The sequence below is a fragment of the Jatropha curcas genome, chromosome 8 (genome assembly GCF_041381405.1).
Source record: "Jatropha curcas cultivar XTBG-Jc1 chromosome 8, XTBG_Jcur_1.0, whole genome shotgun sequence".
Taxonomy (NCBI): Eukaryota; Viridiplantae; Streptophyta; class Magnoliopsida; order Malpighiales; family Euphorbiaceae; genus Jatropha; species Jatropha curcas.
In genome coordinates, this window is record NC_143158.1 from 9,394,005 (window position 1) to 9,414,304 (window position 20,300).

Here is a 20,300-nt window from a genome sequence, read left to right on the forward strand (position 1 = left end):
GATTATATATATATATATATATATATATATAATTATTTAATATTAAAATATAATTGACTTATTATTATTAAATATTAATTCTATAAAACATAGAAAAATGAAAGAAAAATTAAAATTGATTCTATTAATATTTTAGGTTAATCTAACATATGTAACATAGTACTTTAGGTAATTCTGCCATGTGAGTTAAATTAAAATGAAAGTTAATTGAAAGAAAATGAATAAAAAAATGAATTTCAAGATTAAAATTACAAATAGACACTAAAAACCAAAATATCAAAACTAATTTGCCTACAATCTCTTAATATGTATAAAATTGGTAACTACATGAATGGAAAAATACAAAAATGAATTAGACAAATATAATTTCATTAAAGAAAAATTTAGAAAAAAAAAGGAAAAATAGAAGAGTTTGATAGCAAGGATAAAAGAGCATAATGAAAAGGCAAATGAATCATGATAAATACGAAGAAACAGTAATTTATTCAATACCAAAATCAGTATGGCACTCTCACAGACACTTTTCACATAACATAAATTGAACCAAACTGAATAAGGTTATTACACCCTAGCTCCCATGGCTTTTTCATATCTCCAGAAAAAAAAAAATCAAATCCTAGATAATTAACTTTTCATTCATTTAGTAATAATGAAAGCCAACTAAATGAATATAGTATGTAGTCTAAATCTATACCTGCATCACCACATGTCAAAGCCACCAACAAACGCATTTACTAATACCTACATAATTACCTGAAAATCAAATTTCAAATATTACTTGCTCTTGCTCTTAATTTAATTTCAAGAGTATAATATATAATAACATCCAAACTTTAAATAGATTACAGTAGAATGAATTGTCAAAAAAAAAAGGGAAAAAAAAAATAAAACCATGCATCATTTATTCATTGACAGAGTAAATCAACATGAGAGAATAAAAAAACTAAAGAAAAACTCACAAACTTGCACCTCTAAAGAAAAACTCACAAACTTTCACCTTTGAGTTATGCTTGGGTTTGCAAATTCCCTTCAAATAAATATATAAAGGATAAATAGTTAAAGAGAGATAAAAAAAAAAAGTCAATTTCAAAGCATTTAAATATAAAGATATACATCAAGAGATTTGCTTAAATTTGTTAAAGATATATAGAAAAAGATTTGCTTAAATTTATTAAATTTAATTTTCAAATAGAATCTATATATCAATATAATTCTTTAAAAATATTTTTGTAGGCAATCAAATTAAAGTAAAAAAGAAAAAAAGCTCAAAAATCTGTAAAAAAGGAAAAAGGGAATTGGTGAGACAATAGAATACCAACTCAGCGTTTCAAAAGATATTTTTTATTTAGGATTATATATATATATATATATATATATATATATATATATATATATATATATATATTGTAATTAAGAGTGATATTGTAGACAGTATGAGTTCGCGATGGAAAAAGGAGAGGAGGAGGAAGAATAGAAATGGATGGAAGAAAAATAAAGAATATAGAAAATTATTTTTTATTTTTTTGTTGACCACGTGCAGTTCACTGGCAAAAGAATAAGTTAATTATCCATTTTGCTACAAGTTTTGGAGGAAATTGACAAAAAAGCTCAATTGTGGGCTTTCTGTATATTAGACCTAAGTTTAGGGTGGCAAATTGAACCTTCTTCCTATAAATATCTACACCACAGTTTATTTATATTTTATTTATAGGCCAAATGGCTCCTACGAATAAGGGTACTGGAGGGATGGTTTAGACTAGTGAACAAATTAATATATTTGTTGATATTTGTGTTTAAATCACTACAATCGGTGAAAGAAATGGTGGTGGATAAGGTAACAAAGGATGGTTATGGGTAGAAAATAAAATGAAAGATGATGGATTACAATTTACTAAAGAATAGTTAAAACATAAATGGGATTGGACGAAAGATCAATGGAAGTTATGGAAATATTTAAGAGGAAAAGAAACTGATTAGGTTGGGATTCAAGTAAAAATACAATTGCAGCTTCTAATGAGTGGTGGAATGAAAAAATTCAAGTAAGTTGCATGTATGTGACTGTTTATATATAATAACAGATTTATTCACTTTAATAGTCATGTTATTTATGATTGATTTTTTATACATTCATATTTTAGGAAAATCCAAGATTTCGTGAAAAAAACATTAAAAAGAGCTTTATGAAAAATATGAAATCATATTTATAGGAACTGTGACTACTAGAAAGTTTGCATAGACACCTTCTAGAGTATTTTTCCAATTATAATGAAGATGTAGAATTAGATAATGTTATTAATTTGAAAGAGAATGATGAGAGAGAATCTGATTTTGAAGAGCATTTAGACAAAATAATGGATTCGGGATCAATATTAGGTAACACAACTGAAAGTGAAAATACTGATCTTGAAAATATTCAAAATATGAAGAAAGGAAAGAGGGTAGACTCATGGGTTGACCGTGAACAAAGAAAAGAAAATGCTCTAAAGGAAAGAATGCTTCTGGTACTACACAAGTGTCTAATACAATTAATGAACTAAAAGAAAGTATGAAAAAGAAAACTATGGTGATGCGTGACCTTTTAGGAGATCATCTAGGTTGTTCTATTGAAGAGATCATGAAAGATATACTTTCTTTGCCATAAATAAAGGAAGGCAGTGAATTTCATTTTTTCTACACTCTTTTGTTTGACAATAAGTCAAAAAGAGAGTGTATGATACTAGATGCATAGACAAAATGGAAATGGCTACAATACCATTGTGCTATTTGGAGTAGCAGTTTATGGAAGCCACGTGCATAATAAATTACTAGGCAAAAATCTTTGACTTCTTTTCCCATTTTATAATAAATTTGAACATTAGAATAATTTTTATTTTTTCATGTTTGAACTTAAATTTGATGAATGTTAGTTTTTTTACTTCATTTATATTTGAATTTAGATTATATTAAATGTTGATTGTCAACTTTAAATTACACATATTATAATTAATAATAGAGTTGCATTTGATATTTTTTATATTATTTTTGTCATAAATATAGATATTATATAACACATAGTTCTTGACGATGATAGTGATGACGATCAAGTATTGGAAATGATAATATCTATTGTTCAAAATGCACATCAATATTATTTGAGACATATTCATAAAGAACCTTGTACAAATTCATTTCAAACAAGAACTATTTGATTATTGGAAGTAATAAGAAGGAATGAAAAACTTTGTATTAATTTATTCACAATGGATAAATATATATTAATAAATCTTTGTCAAAACCTCGAAAGAAATTACGGATTAAATTCTTAAGTAGAATGTATGTTTTGGAGAAAGTTGGTATGTTTCTTTATACTCTTGCTGTAGGTGCTTCAAATAGGTATGTTCAAGAAGGTTTCAACATTCATGTAAGAGAGTAAGTAGAAATTTTCATAAAATATTAAAGGCAATAATGCGCTTCTCAATTGATATAATAAAGCCTATAAAGACTCAACATTCAATACTATTCCTTCTGAATTACTTGATGATGATAGATATATGCCTCATTTTAAGGTATTTTAATATTATATTTTTTATTGTAACTTTTACATATGATAATATCTTATAACTTTTTTTGGGTCAAAATAGGATTATATTTGTGCAATTGATGACACTCGTGTACCAGCTTCTATTAATGAGGAAATCCAAATCCGATTCAGTGGTAGGAAAGACGTGCCTACACAAAATATTATGGTTGTTTATAGTTTGGATATGCAATTTATATTAGTATTAGCCGGAAGGTAAGGTACAGCCCATGGTGAACGACTTTTTCAATATGCAATTCACAAGAGATATTTGAATTTTCCAAACCACCACGTGTTAAATATTTATCAAATATTATCTTTTAAAGTTCTTTTATTAAATAATTTTTAGATGCAAATTTTACGTATGTGCAATTGATATGTCTTTTTTATTATATACTTTTAGCATGTAATTATTAATATATATTTATTATTATATGCAGAAAAATACTATTTAGTAGATGTTGAATATCAACAAATGGAAGGATATCTTGGATCTTATAAAAGAATAAGGTACCATTTACTAGATTTTCAACGTGGTGGTCAACCTAAAGGCTTTAAGAGACTTTCAACCGTTGGCATTCGTTTTTTAGAAGTTACATTGATAGAACTTTTGTAGTTTGGAAGGCAAAATAGAAGATATTATAGTTGATGCGTGCATACTATTTCATATACAAAGGGATATTGTAATTGCATCTATGGCAATCCATAATTATATTTGAAGAAAAGCATTTGCAGATCCAGCATTTATTCGATTGGATCAAAATCCTAATTTTATGCCACCTGATATATTTAGCAATACAAATAACATTCAACTAGAAAAAACTTAACCAGAAATTGAAGCGGTTCACATGAGTGTCTTACGTGATCAAATTGCTCATAGTTTAATGCAATATATATATATATATATATGTTTTATTAATATGTTTATCAATACTAAGATATATCATTTTAGCAATACGCTCATAGATTTTATTAATTAAGATATATAGTTTAATTAATTTTTTTATTTTTTTCTTATTTTTTAATTCATTAGAAATAGATTAGAAATATTTTATATATCTATTAAAAATATACTCTTATTGGTCATTTTATGTATTAATAGTAACAACCGATTACACCTTTACCAAACACTCATTGTTCATCCGCTATCAGCTATCAGTAATCGCTATCAGCTCTCTGAAACTGTTAAATCAAACAAGCCCTTAGGTCCTTTTATCAACACTTTTAGTATTTTCGTCTATAATAGCCTCTTTCACTATCAAATTGACTGAGAAATTGGTCCTTAAATTATAATCAAAATAACTATAAAGTTCTTAAATTATAATTTCGTTAACAGTTTGTTACCTTTGTTTAAGAGGAAAGAATCCAAGTGTTAATGAAATCATAAATTAGAGACCATAAAATTAGTTTTTGAAAATAAAGCTCTTCATGTGTCAATTTGACTATAACTCAGAAACCATTTTCTTCCCTTAATAAATTATGGATTGGTGCTCAAGGAATTAAAAGTATTTGTTCCTATTAATACGATAAAAAAGAAATACATAAAAGAGACTTTTAAACTTTGGAAGCTTCAGCTGACTTGTTTCTCAAGTTTGAAGAAGCTAGCCGTCTTAATATATCCATTATGGAAAAATATACATCACAAGGCTCCAATCATGATGACGAGATTTTTAAAAATAATAGGATTTTTGGATTTTTGGGTTTAGGTATTTAGGATTAGAGTTTAAAATTTAGATAGTAGGATTTTGCATGTATTTATTTACAAAAAATAATTTTCTGCTTTCTAAGAAGCAGTTATCTTAGAAAATAAAAACTAGAAAACAGAGAAATGGAAAATGCGTTAACTTGATAACAATAAAAATCATATTTTAATTTAAAAAATTTGCAAACAAATATTCGTAACTTTCAAAATTAAAAGAAATAAAATATTATAAAACAAATTTAGAAAATTTTTATTTAAAAAATTTGAATTTTTATTATTGATTATTTATAATAATGATATCAATTTTTATCATTTTATAATTTTTTTTAAAAAATAAAGGATATAATATATTTGGAATAATAAAATTAATTATATAAATCAATAAATTTTTATATTATTTAAATATTTTTACTTCTCAATGAAAGTATTTTATATAAAAAATTATTTATAGATATTATAATTTTGATTATGAAAATATTCTTTTTAAAAATGAAAAACGTATTTTTTGTTATAAAAAAAAAACTCTGAAAAACAACTTAAAGCTGTTTTCGAAATCTTAGTTAAATTTTGGAAAACTGTAAAACTATTTTCTAGCTTTCCAAACAGAAAATTGATTAATTTGAATACAAAATTTTATTTTTCAATTTCCTTAGAAAACTTTTCTAGAAAACTACTCTATTTTTCTACAAGTGAACACACTAAGAACACACTAAGATTTTAGCGTTTAGGTTTCATTATATATTATTTACAATTTAGAATCTATAATTTAAATTGGAAAAAAGAAAAAATTGATTTCTGAAATATAACAAAATTAATATATAAGTACCTTTATTTTCAAAAATTAATTTTATGAGATCTCTAAGTTATAATTCCATAAATACTTTGATCCTACGGAAGGACCGAAGTTTTAATGAGATTATAAGTTTAGAACTTCATAATTAATTTGCTTCTAATTTAAGGATAAATTTATATTTTTCACTTTAAAATCCTTTTTTTACAAGATTAGTTTTTTTCTTTTCTCATCAATTGACAGTTAAAAAAAGTTATTTTGAATGAAACCAGGAGAGTTAAATAGAAACAAAGTGTTCAAATAGGGGTATAAAATTTAGTGCAATTTTATTATTTCTGTTTAAGGAGTGCCCCGTCTGTCCTGTGCGTATAACCCTTTCATTTAATTGAAAATAAGATAGGTATGACCTTACCAAATTCAATAACTAGAGAGGATATAAGTGGAGTTTAATTCAGAAATTGAGGGTATATTTGGAAAATTAAAGGTAACGCGACTTGTCGAGTTGTATGAACCCTTCATCTGTTTCATATGTGAGGCAAAACATTAAGATCATAAAACCCTAATCCCAAAATATCTCTGTAAATTGTTATCCCAGCTGTAATCAAAGTAGGAAAGCCTTTCTGTTCCATCTCTTCGCGTTGTCTCTAATCTCTACGATTAATAACAGGTATGGCTCTGGCTCTTGAATGTTTTTGAATTGAAATAAGCCGAACTTGCGTGATTGTCCTCTCGCTTTTTGCAGATACTTGTATCTCTCTCTGCTTGTTTGTTGTTGGGATAAGCTGAGATTATTTTCAATAATGGCAACTAGTAAGTTCTTTTTCTTTGGGTTATTTGTTGGATTACATGTAAAATCATATATGGATTTTGAGTTTTTTGTATTAACTTCGTTTGTGTGTCTGCAGGGCTTATGTTTGAGAACTCATGTGAGGTTGGAGTATTTTCCAAGCTCACCAATGCTTATTGCTTGGTTGCTATTGGAGGCTCTGAAAGCTTCTACAGGTTTTTCTTTATTTTTATTTTTTTTGTTTTCTAGTCGTTTTAGAAGGGTTCCTTTTTATTTCTAAGATTGTTAATTATTTAGTTATTGTTTTTGTATTTAGCACATTTGAGGCTGAGTTAGCAGATGTTATCCCAGTGGTTAAAACTTCAATTGCAGGCACTAGGATTGTTGGCCGTCTTTGTGCTGGTATGATTATGTTTTTTATTGTGTTACTCTCCTTTTATTAAATTGCATTTTTATTTCTTTACAATGAAGGTGTGATTTTTTTATATTGCTTTGTGCTGCCACGGCAGGTAACAAGAATGGGCTTCTCTTGCCCCACACCACCACAGACCAAGGTGAAGATTTTATATTCACGGTTACTGTCTGTTTTCTTATGACCTCCACTATTGTTTTCATTTCATTGAAAGCTCTTATTTTACATACGGTTTGATTATGGAAATTTTCTTTAAAAAAATTCTAAGTTCTAATGTTGCTCTGGAGTTTGTTGCTAGGACATCATGATCTGCTATTTGCTCATATCTGTCTTCTCCTGTCAACTAACACCTTTTTGGTTGTGGATAATGAGTTATTAACAGCTGTCTTTTTCTTTTTCTTTTCCCCAGTATGGTTTGTTAGATGTTTTCGAGGAATATTGTAGATGGTTCTCCAGTGAATAGAGATTGAAAAAGGGCTTAGATTCTTGGTTTCTTTTTTTGTATTGTTGTTGCCTTTATTGTTTTCCTCTTTTGCTTCAAAGTAATTCTAACTTTACTTTAAGTGTAATACTCTGCCATGATTACATGTTATCTTAATTTGAATGCTGTTGGATATACAATATCAAATAGTGTGCATTGATTTTCATTAAATGTGGTATTCTGGTTGGTTCAAAAATGTGGTTTAGCACAATGCTTCGACCCTTTCCTAGAATTTGAATTAAATGTGAAATCAATGATTTTGAGTTGCTCCATCTAAGAAACATTTAGTTCACTATGGTCTTTGTTTGAGGTCATGACAACAGAATTCAACTATCAGATCTAGATTTTGTACCAAGAAGTCCAATAAATTTAAATTTCATATTTGTCCATGTAGTTTTGATTTTCTTATTGACCTCCCAACTTATGTTTTCTTTTTCCTTGTTGAAGAACTTCAACACTTGAGAAACAGCCTACCTGACAATGTTGTGGTTCAGCGCATTGAAGAGAAATTATCTGCATTGGGAAATTGTATAGCCTGCAATGACCATGTTGCTCTAACACATACAGATCTTGACAGAGTACGAGTTGTTCATTTTTCTTTTTTTTGTTGTGTGTCATCCAAGATGTTTATTTTTGTATGAGAATGAATTTGATTTGGTAACCTGATGTTTGGATCCACTGATTGTTATTTTACTATTTTGAAGTCATAATTTTTGTTCTTCCAACTTGAAGAAGTTATATCTTAAACTGAAAAACTATCACATCTACGTCATAAATCAATTGCAGACCCTGCATGCTATGCCATGTGAAAGATGGTTGATGAAATTCACAAAAAGAGAAGTGAACAAAAAAACAACTGTGTTCATGAACAAAGCTTTTAAAATTTTAAATTCCATCAGTTTTTTCCTCCAAATAATTCTTGAGATGAGAATTGAAGATCGCCTTCAGATTCCTGAGAGAATGAAGAGGGGACTTGCCAGATTGTTTGACTACATGGTTCCATAGTTGTATCACTGTTTGTTGGTGCCTACAAATTTTTCTGGGTACTATTGATATATTTGTTTGCTAATAGCGGTTGTGTTTCATCTTCAACAGGAAACAGAGGAAATGATTGCGGATGTTCTTGGTGTAGAAGTTTTTAGACAGACAGTTGCTGGTAATATTCTTGTGGGAAGTTATTGTGCATTCTCCAATAGAGGTGGCTTGGTAAGAACTAATTTGCCAAGCTGGTTGTTATTATCAATAAATGGAGTGACCAAGTATGCTTATCAATTTGTTTAAACGTTTTTTATTGGAGCAGGTTCATCCACATACATCTATAGAAGACTTGGATGAACTTTCGACCCTCCTTCAGGTGCCTCTAGTTGCTGGGACTGTAAACCGTGGGAGTGAAGTAATAGCAGCTGGCATGACTGTGAATGACTGGACAGCATTCTGTGGGTCAGATACTACGGCTACTGAGCTATCTGTCATTGAGAGTGTTTTCAAGTTGAGGGAAGCTCAGCCTAGTGCTATTGTTGATGAGATGAGGAAATCATTGATTGACAGCTATGTTTAGGTCATCAATGTTGTTCGATTACCAAAGGTATTAATGTTATCTTAATTTGTCTTATAAAGCTGAAGTAATGATATAGTTTTGTGTTCTAAACAGAAAGTGGATCAAGTTTTGAAATTCAATTGTTATTGTTGGTTGTTTAATAGGTATTTAATGTCTTGTTATGCACGAAATTAGATCTAATGGACGAGGCAAGAGCGGAAGCTCTAGAATGTTTCTTGCTAAATACAAAGAATAAATAATGAAAGTAAGGGTTGGCTTTTAATGGTTTTGGGAATTTGGTACTTTTGCCAATAGGGTGGAAAGAAAATTGAGTCTCGGATGGGACGACTTTCTGCGTTTTGTTGTCAATTGTTAATAACTTGAACCTGTTATTATGGCTTTTTTGTGTTTTCATTTGCTTAGTCTTAAATGAATGTTTGGGTAAATGGTATTTCTGCTCTGAACGCAGTAAGCCTCTATTTAGCTGGGAGGTTGAAAATTTTCAATTGCAGGAATGTGTACAGATTGAAATTGTGATCCATTTTTGATTGGTAATAACTTGTCGATACCATCGTTGATTGCCTATTTGCTTTTTGGATAAACTCTTAGGTGCTGCTTGTTCGGATTGAATGACAGTTTATGACTCCCTTACAGTATTCATTTAGATGAAATAAGCTAAATGATATAAGCTATTTGGATATGACGGGTAAAAATCGGTTCTTTCAAGATGCTAATTTTTGTAGCTAATTTGTAAGTTATTTAGCTTATTTGACCAAAAGATAAGAACGTCTTCTAACAGTAAAAATGATACCCTCAGTCCTCGAATGAATCTCTTGACTCACCATCTTGTTGACTGGGTTCACGTGGTTTAGCATTTATTTATTGACATGCTTATATATATGTTTGGTGTGTTCTGAAATGGAGTTCTATGCTTGCGGGTTTGATTCTATTAATGGAGGATTATATAATTTTCATGTAGTGTTGAACTAAGTTCCTAATTAAATTTTTAGCTCTAGCTTGCAAGGCTTGATTAGTAATAGTAATCATTTGCTTGGTCAGAGTTGAGTAAGAAGGAAGAGAAGAGGCCATATATAATATAATTTGTATGTTGGTAATGTCTCGTTTTTTATATATTTTAGAGAACAAAAGAAACCCAGTGTAAGAATTTCTTTTGTCTGAAATGCGTTTATCTTATTTTTCAAAAGCAATTGAGTTTACTGTCAAAGTATTTTTAGTGATTAAATTTTTTTTTTTTTCACCTTTGGTACTATTGATAGCATTGCATCTCAATTCTCAAACTTTATGTACAACATGTATTTGGTATATATATTGATAATGTAAAAGAGAAAGCAATATTTACATACAATTTTAAAAATTATATCTATGCAAAAAATTGATAGAGACAAAGTGAAGGCTTTTACAAAATTTACAAATTAGTTTTTTTGAACTTGCATTGCACGTTTCTATTCATTAGCGATAATATTTAGGACGATGGTATTTCTAATTTTTGAAAATAATGTTTTAATTATTATATAATAGTATCGAGTTAATTATAGTTTTTAATGTTATGTTTTCAAAAAATCTCACAATATAAGTAATTTTATTATTCTTTCATATTTGATTTTATTGCCATAATAATAATAATAATAATAATAATACATATGTCATGATATGTTTTCATGGCTGGACCGCATTAGAGCTTGGTAAGTTTAAGACCGTCGAAACCCGTAACAAAACTGAAACCCGGTAATAAACCTACAACGATTAATACTCATTTCAAGTCCATTGTTACGAGATTCAATTATCATATTTATTCATTATATTTGTTACAAATGTCTCTATATATATAAAATTCTGAAGCAAAAAAATATTCAAAAAGCTTACTTAACACTCTCTCTCCTTTAAGCATTTTTTTTTCTTTCTTTATAAATTTGCTAATTTTTAATGCATCTGTAATTTCTCCTCTTTAATTTTTACTTAATAATATTTTCTTTGTTATCTGTCACTAATGATATTATTTTTTATGTGTATAAGTGCAGACATAAGATATATCATGTTGATGGAGATAAAATGAATGAAAAGCTAACTGTAAATCCATTTATGTAAAATCCTTTATGATGAAAAATGCAAACTAGCTTCATTAATAGAAAGAAGAAGGAAAGACCTTTAACTTGGAAAAATAGGTGAGGCGGAGATGAGCGCTTGAGCTTGGTGAATAGTATCAAGTATTATAAAAATTATATACAGTCATATGAATAAATTTTCTTTAATTTCTATAATATCACTCCAGACATGTAATGTCATTTAAGAATACATCACAAGTAATATGCAACATTTAAATATAATCAAACGGGTAAGGTATTGGTTTATGGAATCGCAACCAGTAGACCTACCATGGCTTCTAATACTTTCATATTGTTCATCTTCTTTCTTCCATATCTTGTAATCCATATTTTGGAAGACGCAGGTCACATTCTATATTTCATCTTTTCCCAAAATCTACTTTTTACATTTGTGTTCCTCTACCGGGATGCGAGTCCACCCTAATTACGGACAGAAGGAGCTCATCGTCTAATATATTTGAGTCAAGGTACCATTATCTTGATAGTCTTCATCATTTGCTTGTTCTTACTTTCCATTCTTTTAACATCTAAAATAATGATGAAAGTTCATAGATCTAAAATAATGGTGTCATCGAAAATCATATTGAGGATGATTCAGTAGCTTTGGAACCAATTACGCGAAAGGAAGCACTCATAGCGGCAAAAACTCTTCACAATCTTTTGTTCCATTTCGAGAAGATGACACCAGAGCTTTTGAATGCAATGAGAAAAGTTAGAGATAATATCCATCTAGATTTAGATTTCACAAAAAAAAAAAAAATAAAATAAAATAATAGATTCATATGTTACTAAATTGCTCTAGTTGTATTTATAATTTCGTAGAGTTATTAATTTATGATAGTGACGAGATAATAGATTTATATAATGGTCTTCCTAAAAATTATTATCTTATTAATTTATCAAAATTACTAATTTTGTAAACTTGTCCAAGTTGAGACCGGAAAAAAATATATTATTTTAGAGAGCTTATTAATTTATCGAGTATTAATCTATGGAGGTTTAACTGTAATAATAACCAGTCATTCAACTTCAAAATAAGCCACATGCACACATACACATATAAATGCTAAAATGCAATTAGAATACATGGTTGGATGTATGTATATATATTAGTGAATATTGGTCATGATACAAATAAGTAACGGCCAAATGCATACATTTGACTCTATACTTTTGAAAAAACTCTTACGGCACCTCTATCTTTACGGAGGACCAATTGTGCACATCAACTCCATTTCGTTGTATCATTCCTGCAACTCTCCACGGTGCAAACCAGATAGCGTGGATACAATCGCCCAAACGAGCGTTAATTGAATTTACGAAGGCCAACTTGGAAAAACCTTGTCCAGGTTGGCTCTTAGTACGTGGAAAGTCTCCTTCCAATTCACAACCACTTTCCCTCTTCTCTTCTACCTAAACTAGAGTTTTACTTGTAAAAAAGCAACCTGCGATCCTTCTGTCCCTCTCTATCTCAATGACTTGAGTGCAAGAAAAATTAATTTGGGCTTCTTCTTCGTGAATTTTTGGAGGGAGATATTTTTCATTTTCAACTTTGTCATCTTCGTATCTTCCATAGCTTTTGTTTTGCAGATTTCGGTTCTTGAAGAGGTTCTTGAAGAGTAAACTCTTACTTTGTTGTTTTGTTTTGTTCTTTTCCTCTATAATTCTCTACTTGTATATAGAGATTTCCTCTGTTCTTCATCTCTTGACTTGAACTCTTTAATTTTTTTTTCTTTCAATTTTTGTCACTCGAAGCTAAAATTTTCTACAAAAAATCCAAATTTCAATCTCAGCAACAAAAACACAATCTTTTCAATTTTCCTTTGATAAGAATAGGATCTCTTTCGTTGGTTGAATCTCTTTCTTTATTGTAATCAACAACTGGCAGCTTATAGTCCACCCTTTCAAGAAAATCGTCTTTTTCTTGCTATTGTTTTTCTTTTAAAACCCTTCTGCTTTATCGAGTTGTAATTGTTTCTACTTCCTCAATTTTTATTTGATAAAAAATATGATCTCTTCCTCAATTAATAAATCTAAAGCAATCATTAAAATAAAATTGATACAACAAAGCTGCAGAAAAACCCAATTCATGAACCCAAAATTCGAAATTAAATAGTGTCACTGTAGCAATTTTTCTCACGTCGGCGAGCCTTCTCTTCCGGATATGCATATGTTCATTCAATCCAGTCGTGTGACCTCCCATGTGTGCACCGCCTCACCTTGAACTCATACATGCAAAAAAGATCGCACAAGAAAGTATCCACAGCAAAGTCCAGATCATCGCCCAATGAATCAGGCTCGTTTGATGGTAGGTAACAGTGGAGTTGGGACCTAAGATCAATGGTGGCATTGGTTGTGGAAAATAATGCTAAGTTGTCCTTTTTATCTTTTACTTAGCTTTTTTTTTTTTTAAATTACTGATTTGGAAATTAAAATAGGTTCCACTTTCAATTACTTATCCTACTCAGCAGGTTTGTAATTCACGCACTTATACTAGATTGGAGAAGTGCTTACTTGGTGTAAAAAAATTAACTAGAGGTGCCAAATGGTTCCATGCAAAATTGGGTGCCGTGTAGTTATTTTTTAAAAGTTCAGGGGGCAATCTATATCTTTGGCCAATAAGTAATCAATGTAGTGACTTGTTATAATCTGCAATAACAGGAAACAATCAGAGACAATCTAAATATTAAAAGGAGATATAGAAATATGAATCAAGTTAAAATGCTTTCTAATGATTTCAGCCGAGGTTTCGACAATATCTCCTCTAAAACTTTGGTAAACTACTTATTTGCAAGTCATATAAATTAATATTAATCACATAGAGTCAGTCCATGAATATCTAATTACAATCAATCCCATCCTTTGTTTTAGTTCAATCTCATTCACAATCCAATTTCCATACTAATGTTATTTAATTCTAATCATAATATTTAAATAACAATTCTATCTGTTCACTCAATTCTTAACAAAATAAATACTTCATCCGTTATCTTTATTTAGAGAAAATAGAAAAAAGTTCATAGATTAAAAAAATTAGTTAAATGGATTTTTCTCCATAAAAAGCCCTTAAGAATAGTTCATTTCTTCATTAATTATGGGAACAATGGCCGACACAAAAGACAATCCCAAGAAGTGCATTTATTCCCTACTTGCATCCTTTGAGCATTACTTCAAATTTTCTTTATTAACTCTATCACACTTTATTATAATGTGGACGTTTTACATAATATGTGCTTAGAAATGAAAAAATGACAATGACCGTATTTGACTTTTTAATAATTTTTAATTTGAAAGTGAAAAAACTTCTGTGACTTAATAAATTTGAGTTTAAAGCTATAACTTTTTTTTTTAAAAAAATGCACAATCTAGCAAAATGTGTGACAACTTCACATTTTGAAAAGTGCACAACTAATAATAATTATACCACAAAGTGGCTTATAAAAGAGCATAACCACTATAAGAATTTGAAAAAGTACACAATTAATAACAAGAAAGCCATAAAACGGCTAATTATACCACAAAGTGGCTTATAAAAGAGTATAACCACTATAAGAATTTGAAAAAGTACACAATTAATAACAAGAAAGCCATAAAACGGCTTATAGAAGTGCACGACTAATAATAAAAAAGACATAGTGGCTTACATAAGTTTACAACCGTTATCTAACATAGAAATCAATAACTATTGAAAAAGTGCACAACTAATAATAATAAGTCCACAAAATGGCTTATAGAAGTATACGACAAATAATAAAAGGCCACAAAGTGGCTTATAGAAATTCACAACCATTAACTAACACATCCGCACTTTTAAAAACAAAACGTGGCCATTTTCAAAACTTAACTAAGGCTAACATATATTCATTTCTAACGTCAACGGTTGTGGCTAAATTTACAATAATAAAAGTGGACATATATTCATCAAATATACAAATAAGGGCTAACTTTGTATATTTATGTGGAAATTATTTTGACTTTTAATATTAGAACTTTAAATTTGTGGCTATATTTATATAAATGATAATTGTTATTATAAAACGAAATGAAAGACAAGTTGATAACTTGTCCTTTAAAACACGCGTACATTAAATACTGAGAATATTGGTGTCCGCCTCTTTCCTTGATTGTTGAGCTTCAATCTTAAAACAAATACATACAATCCAAGGACATTCTAGTATTTTTAACTTGGCTTGCATCCTAAAATTACTATTTAGAGTAAGATTCTCTATATAAAAAAATACACCCAAAAAGAATATTTTCTCTAAATAAAGAAAACGGAGGGAATATAATATTATAATTATTTTTGTCCAATTAATTTAGTAACCAAAATTTCATCAATAAATGCATACATAATCAATTGTTCATAGTGACTTGCATTTTCTAAATCTTCCAATTTTTTTTTTTTTTGAAATGTTGAATCTTCCAGTTAATTCTTCATTCCCTTTCATCTTATCTGGTTAAGCTTAAGTAGGTTTTAGTTATTACTTCCATACATCTATATCACATAATAATTCAATCTAGTAAGTATTTTTTATATAAGTAACATTCCTTCATTATCTTCATAATTCAATATGCATTAAATTTCATTAGAGTGGAAATTATTTTGAATAAAACCCAACAATCGCATCTTATTACTTGTGTTAGTTAAAGATCATTAACCTAATTCTTTATCGATATCAGGGTCTTTGGTTATAGTTATAAATATACATATATTACTGAGCATTCATATTTTTTTTAGTTCGTATTTGATTTGCTCGATTTATCAAACTCTTGAAAATTGAAAATCATAATTCTGTTTTGAAATTTAGTAAGTTTGAAGCCTATCAACTGGAAACCCGAAAATAACTTGCAAACCATTACAATGATATATTCAAAATGCTTTTATTGTCTTTCACTCTTACTGGAGCTCCTTCACAACTGCCATCATTGGTATTGGTTGAAAAACCAAAACAATTATCAAAATGAACCCAACTAGTCTCGAAATGCTCCTCATGAATTTAGAATTATGAATTCAAGGTCAGATTCATAGGAGTTGGCCATTTGGTTGAAAATTACTTCAAAAGGTTTTGTTATATATATATCAGGTATAAATTAGTGGGTATGATTATGGACAGAGGATTAGATTGATTATTCAAAGCGAAATGATAGGTCGGAGCATCATTGAGGGAGAATGTATCTATAGAGATTTCTACGCTTAAGTTAGTAAGAGAATGATAGAGAATTGCAAAGATATTTGGGATTAATATTTGGATATTATATCTCTGAGGCATGACGTGAAGTCTTTTATGTAAAGGTCTAAAGGATTCCTTATAGGTTATTGTTTAGGAGTATTATTAGTCAATATTTGACAAGCATTTGAAAATGGAAAGTCATTTTTAATGTCCTAATTTTCTATTTGACTAGAAAAAGATTTTTGCTTAAATGATTTTCCTCATTATTTTGAATATTAGAAGATCCAAAAAATATTTTGTAGGTAAGTTAGTTTTCAGAATCTATGAAATTCGAAGTACAACAACAGTGACACCTCGATTTCTATATTGTGATACTTTGTAATATAACTATATTATTGACTAAAGAAGGTGTAAGTTTAATGATAATCTATCCTATATCATTAAAGGGAAGCTCTCATAAGAGGCAAAAGATAAGAGTTGAACAACTTAACCCAAAACCTAAGTCTTAAAGAGTTTCTTTATTGACATCTTCTAAATCTCTTAACAATCTAGAGTTCTAGAAGAAAATCTTTGATGAATCTAATTAGATTAGAAACTATACATCTAAGACTTTGTAATGGTATATGGCTCATCATTATCTGATGAGAAGTGAGGTCAATAGAGCTTTTACAATTAAAAGTCTAAAAGCAGTCAAAAAGATATGAGTGGACATATGGCCATTCGTCTTATAGTATTTTTGTCCATGAATTTCAGGAGCTATGTACGGGTGGAGGGGTGTCGTACTTTATCTGGTAACTCAAGACATGAGAAAAAGGTTAAAAAATACAACTCCAAAGGCCCCTAAACCACTTTTAACTAATTGTGAATCACTTCTCAACATTATTTCCATCATTTACCCTCTTAAACACAAGAATAGACACATTATTTGCATATCTAAAAGGATTAGAACTTAAACACACATCTCACCACCATTAAGTATTATACTTTAACTTTATATATTAAAATTATGACACACATCAAATAAAGTCTTAATGGATGTTATAAACATATATGTTACATGCCATTTGAAATGTTTTACTATTACAATTGACCTCATTTACAAAAATATAAATTTTAATCAAGGGAAACTTTAGTAGAAACTCATTTGCAGTGGTGAGCATGAGTATCTAAAAGACATCAAGAAAATAACCTTAGAAAAGAGTAAGTTCCTCAAACATAATAAAGGACTTCTTATAAATTGAGACATACTATAAGGGTCCCAACAACTCCAAGATTCTACGCATGCTTCTACCCATTTATGTCTCTTCCAACTTTCCCAAGCTTTCACTTCTCAAGAGTTCTCCACCGACAATAATTTGTCTTAACGATTTATATATCAATGCATACTTATTCATTTAATATGCATTTTTTTAACTAAACCCCTTGTAATAATATATCTATTTTCTAAATTAACCATTTTTCTTTTCTTATTTTGCCATTATGGTTTATAGTTTATACATTAAAATATATCATTCAACCATAGTTGATTATCCTAAATTTATTATTTACCACAAAATACACCACTTTATATAATACATTCCTTTCCCTCGTCTTGTTAAATCAATTTGGCTAGTCATTTCTAAAGTCTTATCCACTTTATCTAATCACTATGTATGAGGCTAAATACATGAAAATGCAATGTGTGCATTTTAAATTGTAGAAGAAAAGGAGGCATTCCTCCATAACAATAATAGTCATGGTGGTGAACCACATGCATAACACTGTGATAAGTCGTAGCTAGTGCTATGGTGATGAGCTCATTATAATGTTAAAATCTGATACTAGATTGTGTGAATCTGCATATGGTAGGCTAAACACATATTTTTGCCCTCAAACCTTAACAAAATTTTTAATTTACCCCTTTTTTGAAACATTTACCTATTGCGCATCCAAACTTCGTGCATGATGCCCACTTGCCCTTTTTGGTGAAACTTTGACAGAGCGTGCAGTCACATCACAAAAGGAGTGCGTTAGGTGTTAAGTCCCTATTAGCCATCAAAATGACGCTGTATTATTTACTGTTTGTTTTCCCTAGAATGATAAAACGTTCTCGTTTCACTTACAAAACTCAGCCACCTCCACTATGAAAACAACACCGTTTTTCACAGGAAACCAACCATAAATAGCTCAAGCTATGGCAAACAAAAATAGCTCCAACGTTCTCAGCTATGGCAGACCCAACCAGTCGAACTAGTGCAAAAATAGCTCCGAGCAACGACGAGAACCATCTAAAGTGCGTCTGCGATACTGGAATTTTATCCAACCATAACACTCCGAGAGCTGCGAGTTGACACAGCTTAACAATCTAGCCGCCTCCTATTTTTGTGTCTTCTCCGATTCTCTGTCGAGAATGGAGCTGGCGGAGATGGAGATGATCAGGGCAAGGGAGACTTCACAGTGGGAGGCGAGAAGAAAAACATGGAATTGGACACCGAGTTGACTCGCATGATGCTAGGAACTCAATTGTAGATTGCATCAATTGTCATCGAAAAGGAGTCGAGCAAGAAGAGGAAGTGAATTGAAGTAGATGAAGATGAGTCGGCCATCTCAACAACGCAAGTGGTTTTTTTATTATCTTTTTTTTTTTCTTTTTTCCATCATTGTCCAACTCAATCACAACTATGTTGCTGTGATTGCAGGGAAGGAGATTTACTGCTAAGTTTGTTACAGTGCAACTTCAGCTTTTGAATTGTATAATGGCATGTGATTTTTCATCTTCTTTTTCAATAAGTAAAATAATTTTGCTCAAAACAAAAATATGAGCTTGATTGTATTGCTACATGCGGCAAATGATTGTATTGCTGGCAGTTAATAGTACTCTATCTTCTTGGGAAGCATAAACTGATTTCAAAAACATAATCAGAGTGGAGGGGCTGAGTTTTGCAAGTGAAACGATACCGTTTTATCATTATAAGGCGAACAAATAATAAATAAAGGCATAGTTTTGATGGCTAATAAGGACTTAACGCCTGACGCACTCCTTCTGTAATGCTACTGCACGCTCTGTCAAAGTTTCACCAAAAGGGGTGAGTGGGCATCACACACGAAGTTTGGGTGCGCGATAGGTAAATATTTCAAAAAAGGGGTAAATTGAAAATTTTGTTAAAGTTCAAGGGAAAACATATGTGTTTAGCTGCATATGGTAGGCATGCACATAGTCACAAAATGCATATCATGGAAAGCCTCAACCGCTACTCTTTTCAATATGGGACTTATCATATTAATCACATTTTAATGCTTTCTCCTTTATTATTTTAACACTTTATCTTTTCAAAACCTTTTAGCCTTATTAATAACTTTTCTCATTTATTAACATCATATACATAACAAAATTATATCCTTCTGCATCACTCTTACCAAAACAAGTGGAGTACATGATCAATTCAATATTCATTGCCTTTCATTTGTTATTACCATATTACAAGATAGACTTTTACTATCATTATCACCTCTTTCTTATTTTTATCCCATAACTCTCCATAATGATTTACATACCACGTACTCTTTTCTCATTGATCACCCAAATAAATATCAACTTGCAAAGTATGATCATAATCAAGCTTATGAATTCACCTCTTTAAGCGACTAGTTAAACTCAAGCATAGGACTATCTCACCATTCTCTATTTAGTAATACTTCTAGTAATCTATACACAAAGTAGCAAGGATAACAATAATTCAACTTTATTAAAATTAGGGTGTA

At 29.8% G+C, this 20,300-nt stretch overlaps 1 protein-coding gene and 2 pseudogenes across 1 annotated transcript; all 3 read left to right on the top strand.

Annotated features, from left to right (window-relative positions):
* The first annotated feature begins 1,716 nt into the window (after positions 1-1,716).
* On the top strand, positions 1,717-2,797 carry LOC149494164 (uncharacterized; annotated as a pseudogene).
* A 925-nt stretch (positions 2,798-3,722) lies between these two features.
* LOC149494165 (uncharacterized) lies at positions 3,723-4,827 on the top strand (annotated as a pseudogene).
* A 1,747-nt stretch (positions 4,828-6,574) lies between these two features.
* LOC105645316 (eukaryotic translation initiation factor 6-2) lies at positions 6,575-9,426 on the top strand. Its single transcript, XM_012230889.4, has 8 exons — positions 6,575-6,715; positions 6,791-6,858; positions 6,954-7,050; positions 7,152-7,237; positions 7,345-7,389; positions 8,176-8,306; positions 8,824-8,934; positions 9,029-9,426. Exons 2-8 carry the CDS (start codon positions 6,849-6,851, stop codon positions 9,284-9,286), a joined length of 738 nt encoding a protein of 245 aa, XP_012086279.1. The 5' UTR covers positions 6,575-6,715; positions 6,791-6,848; the 3' UTR covers positions 9,287-9,426.
* The last annotated feature ends 10,874 nt before the right edge of the window (positions 9,427-20,300 follow it).

Bases quoted from the DNA above. Each gene is read 5' to 3' on its own strand.
- LOC105645316 (XM_012230889.4), top strand. The intron at 8,307-8,823 runs GTACGAGTTGTT...CATCTTCAACAG, and splicing joins CACATACAGATCTTGACAGA to GAAACAGAGGAAATGATTGC. The intron at 8,935-9,028 runs GTAAGAACTAAT...TTATTGGAGCAG, and splicing joins TCTCCAATAGAGGTGGCTTG to GTTCATCCACATACATCTAT.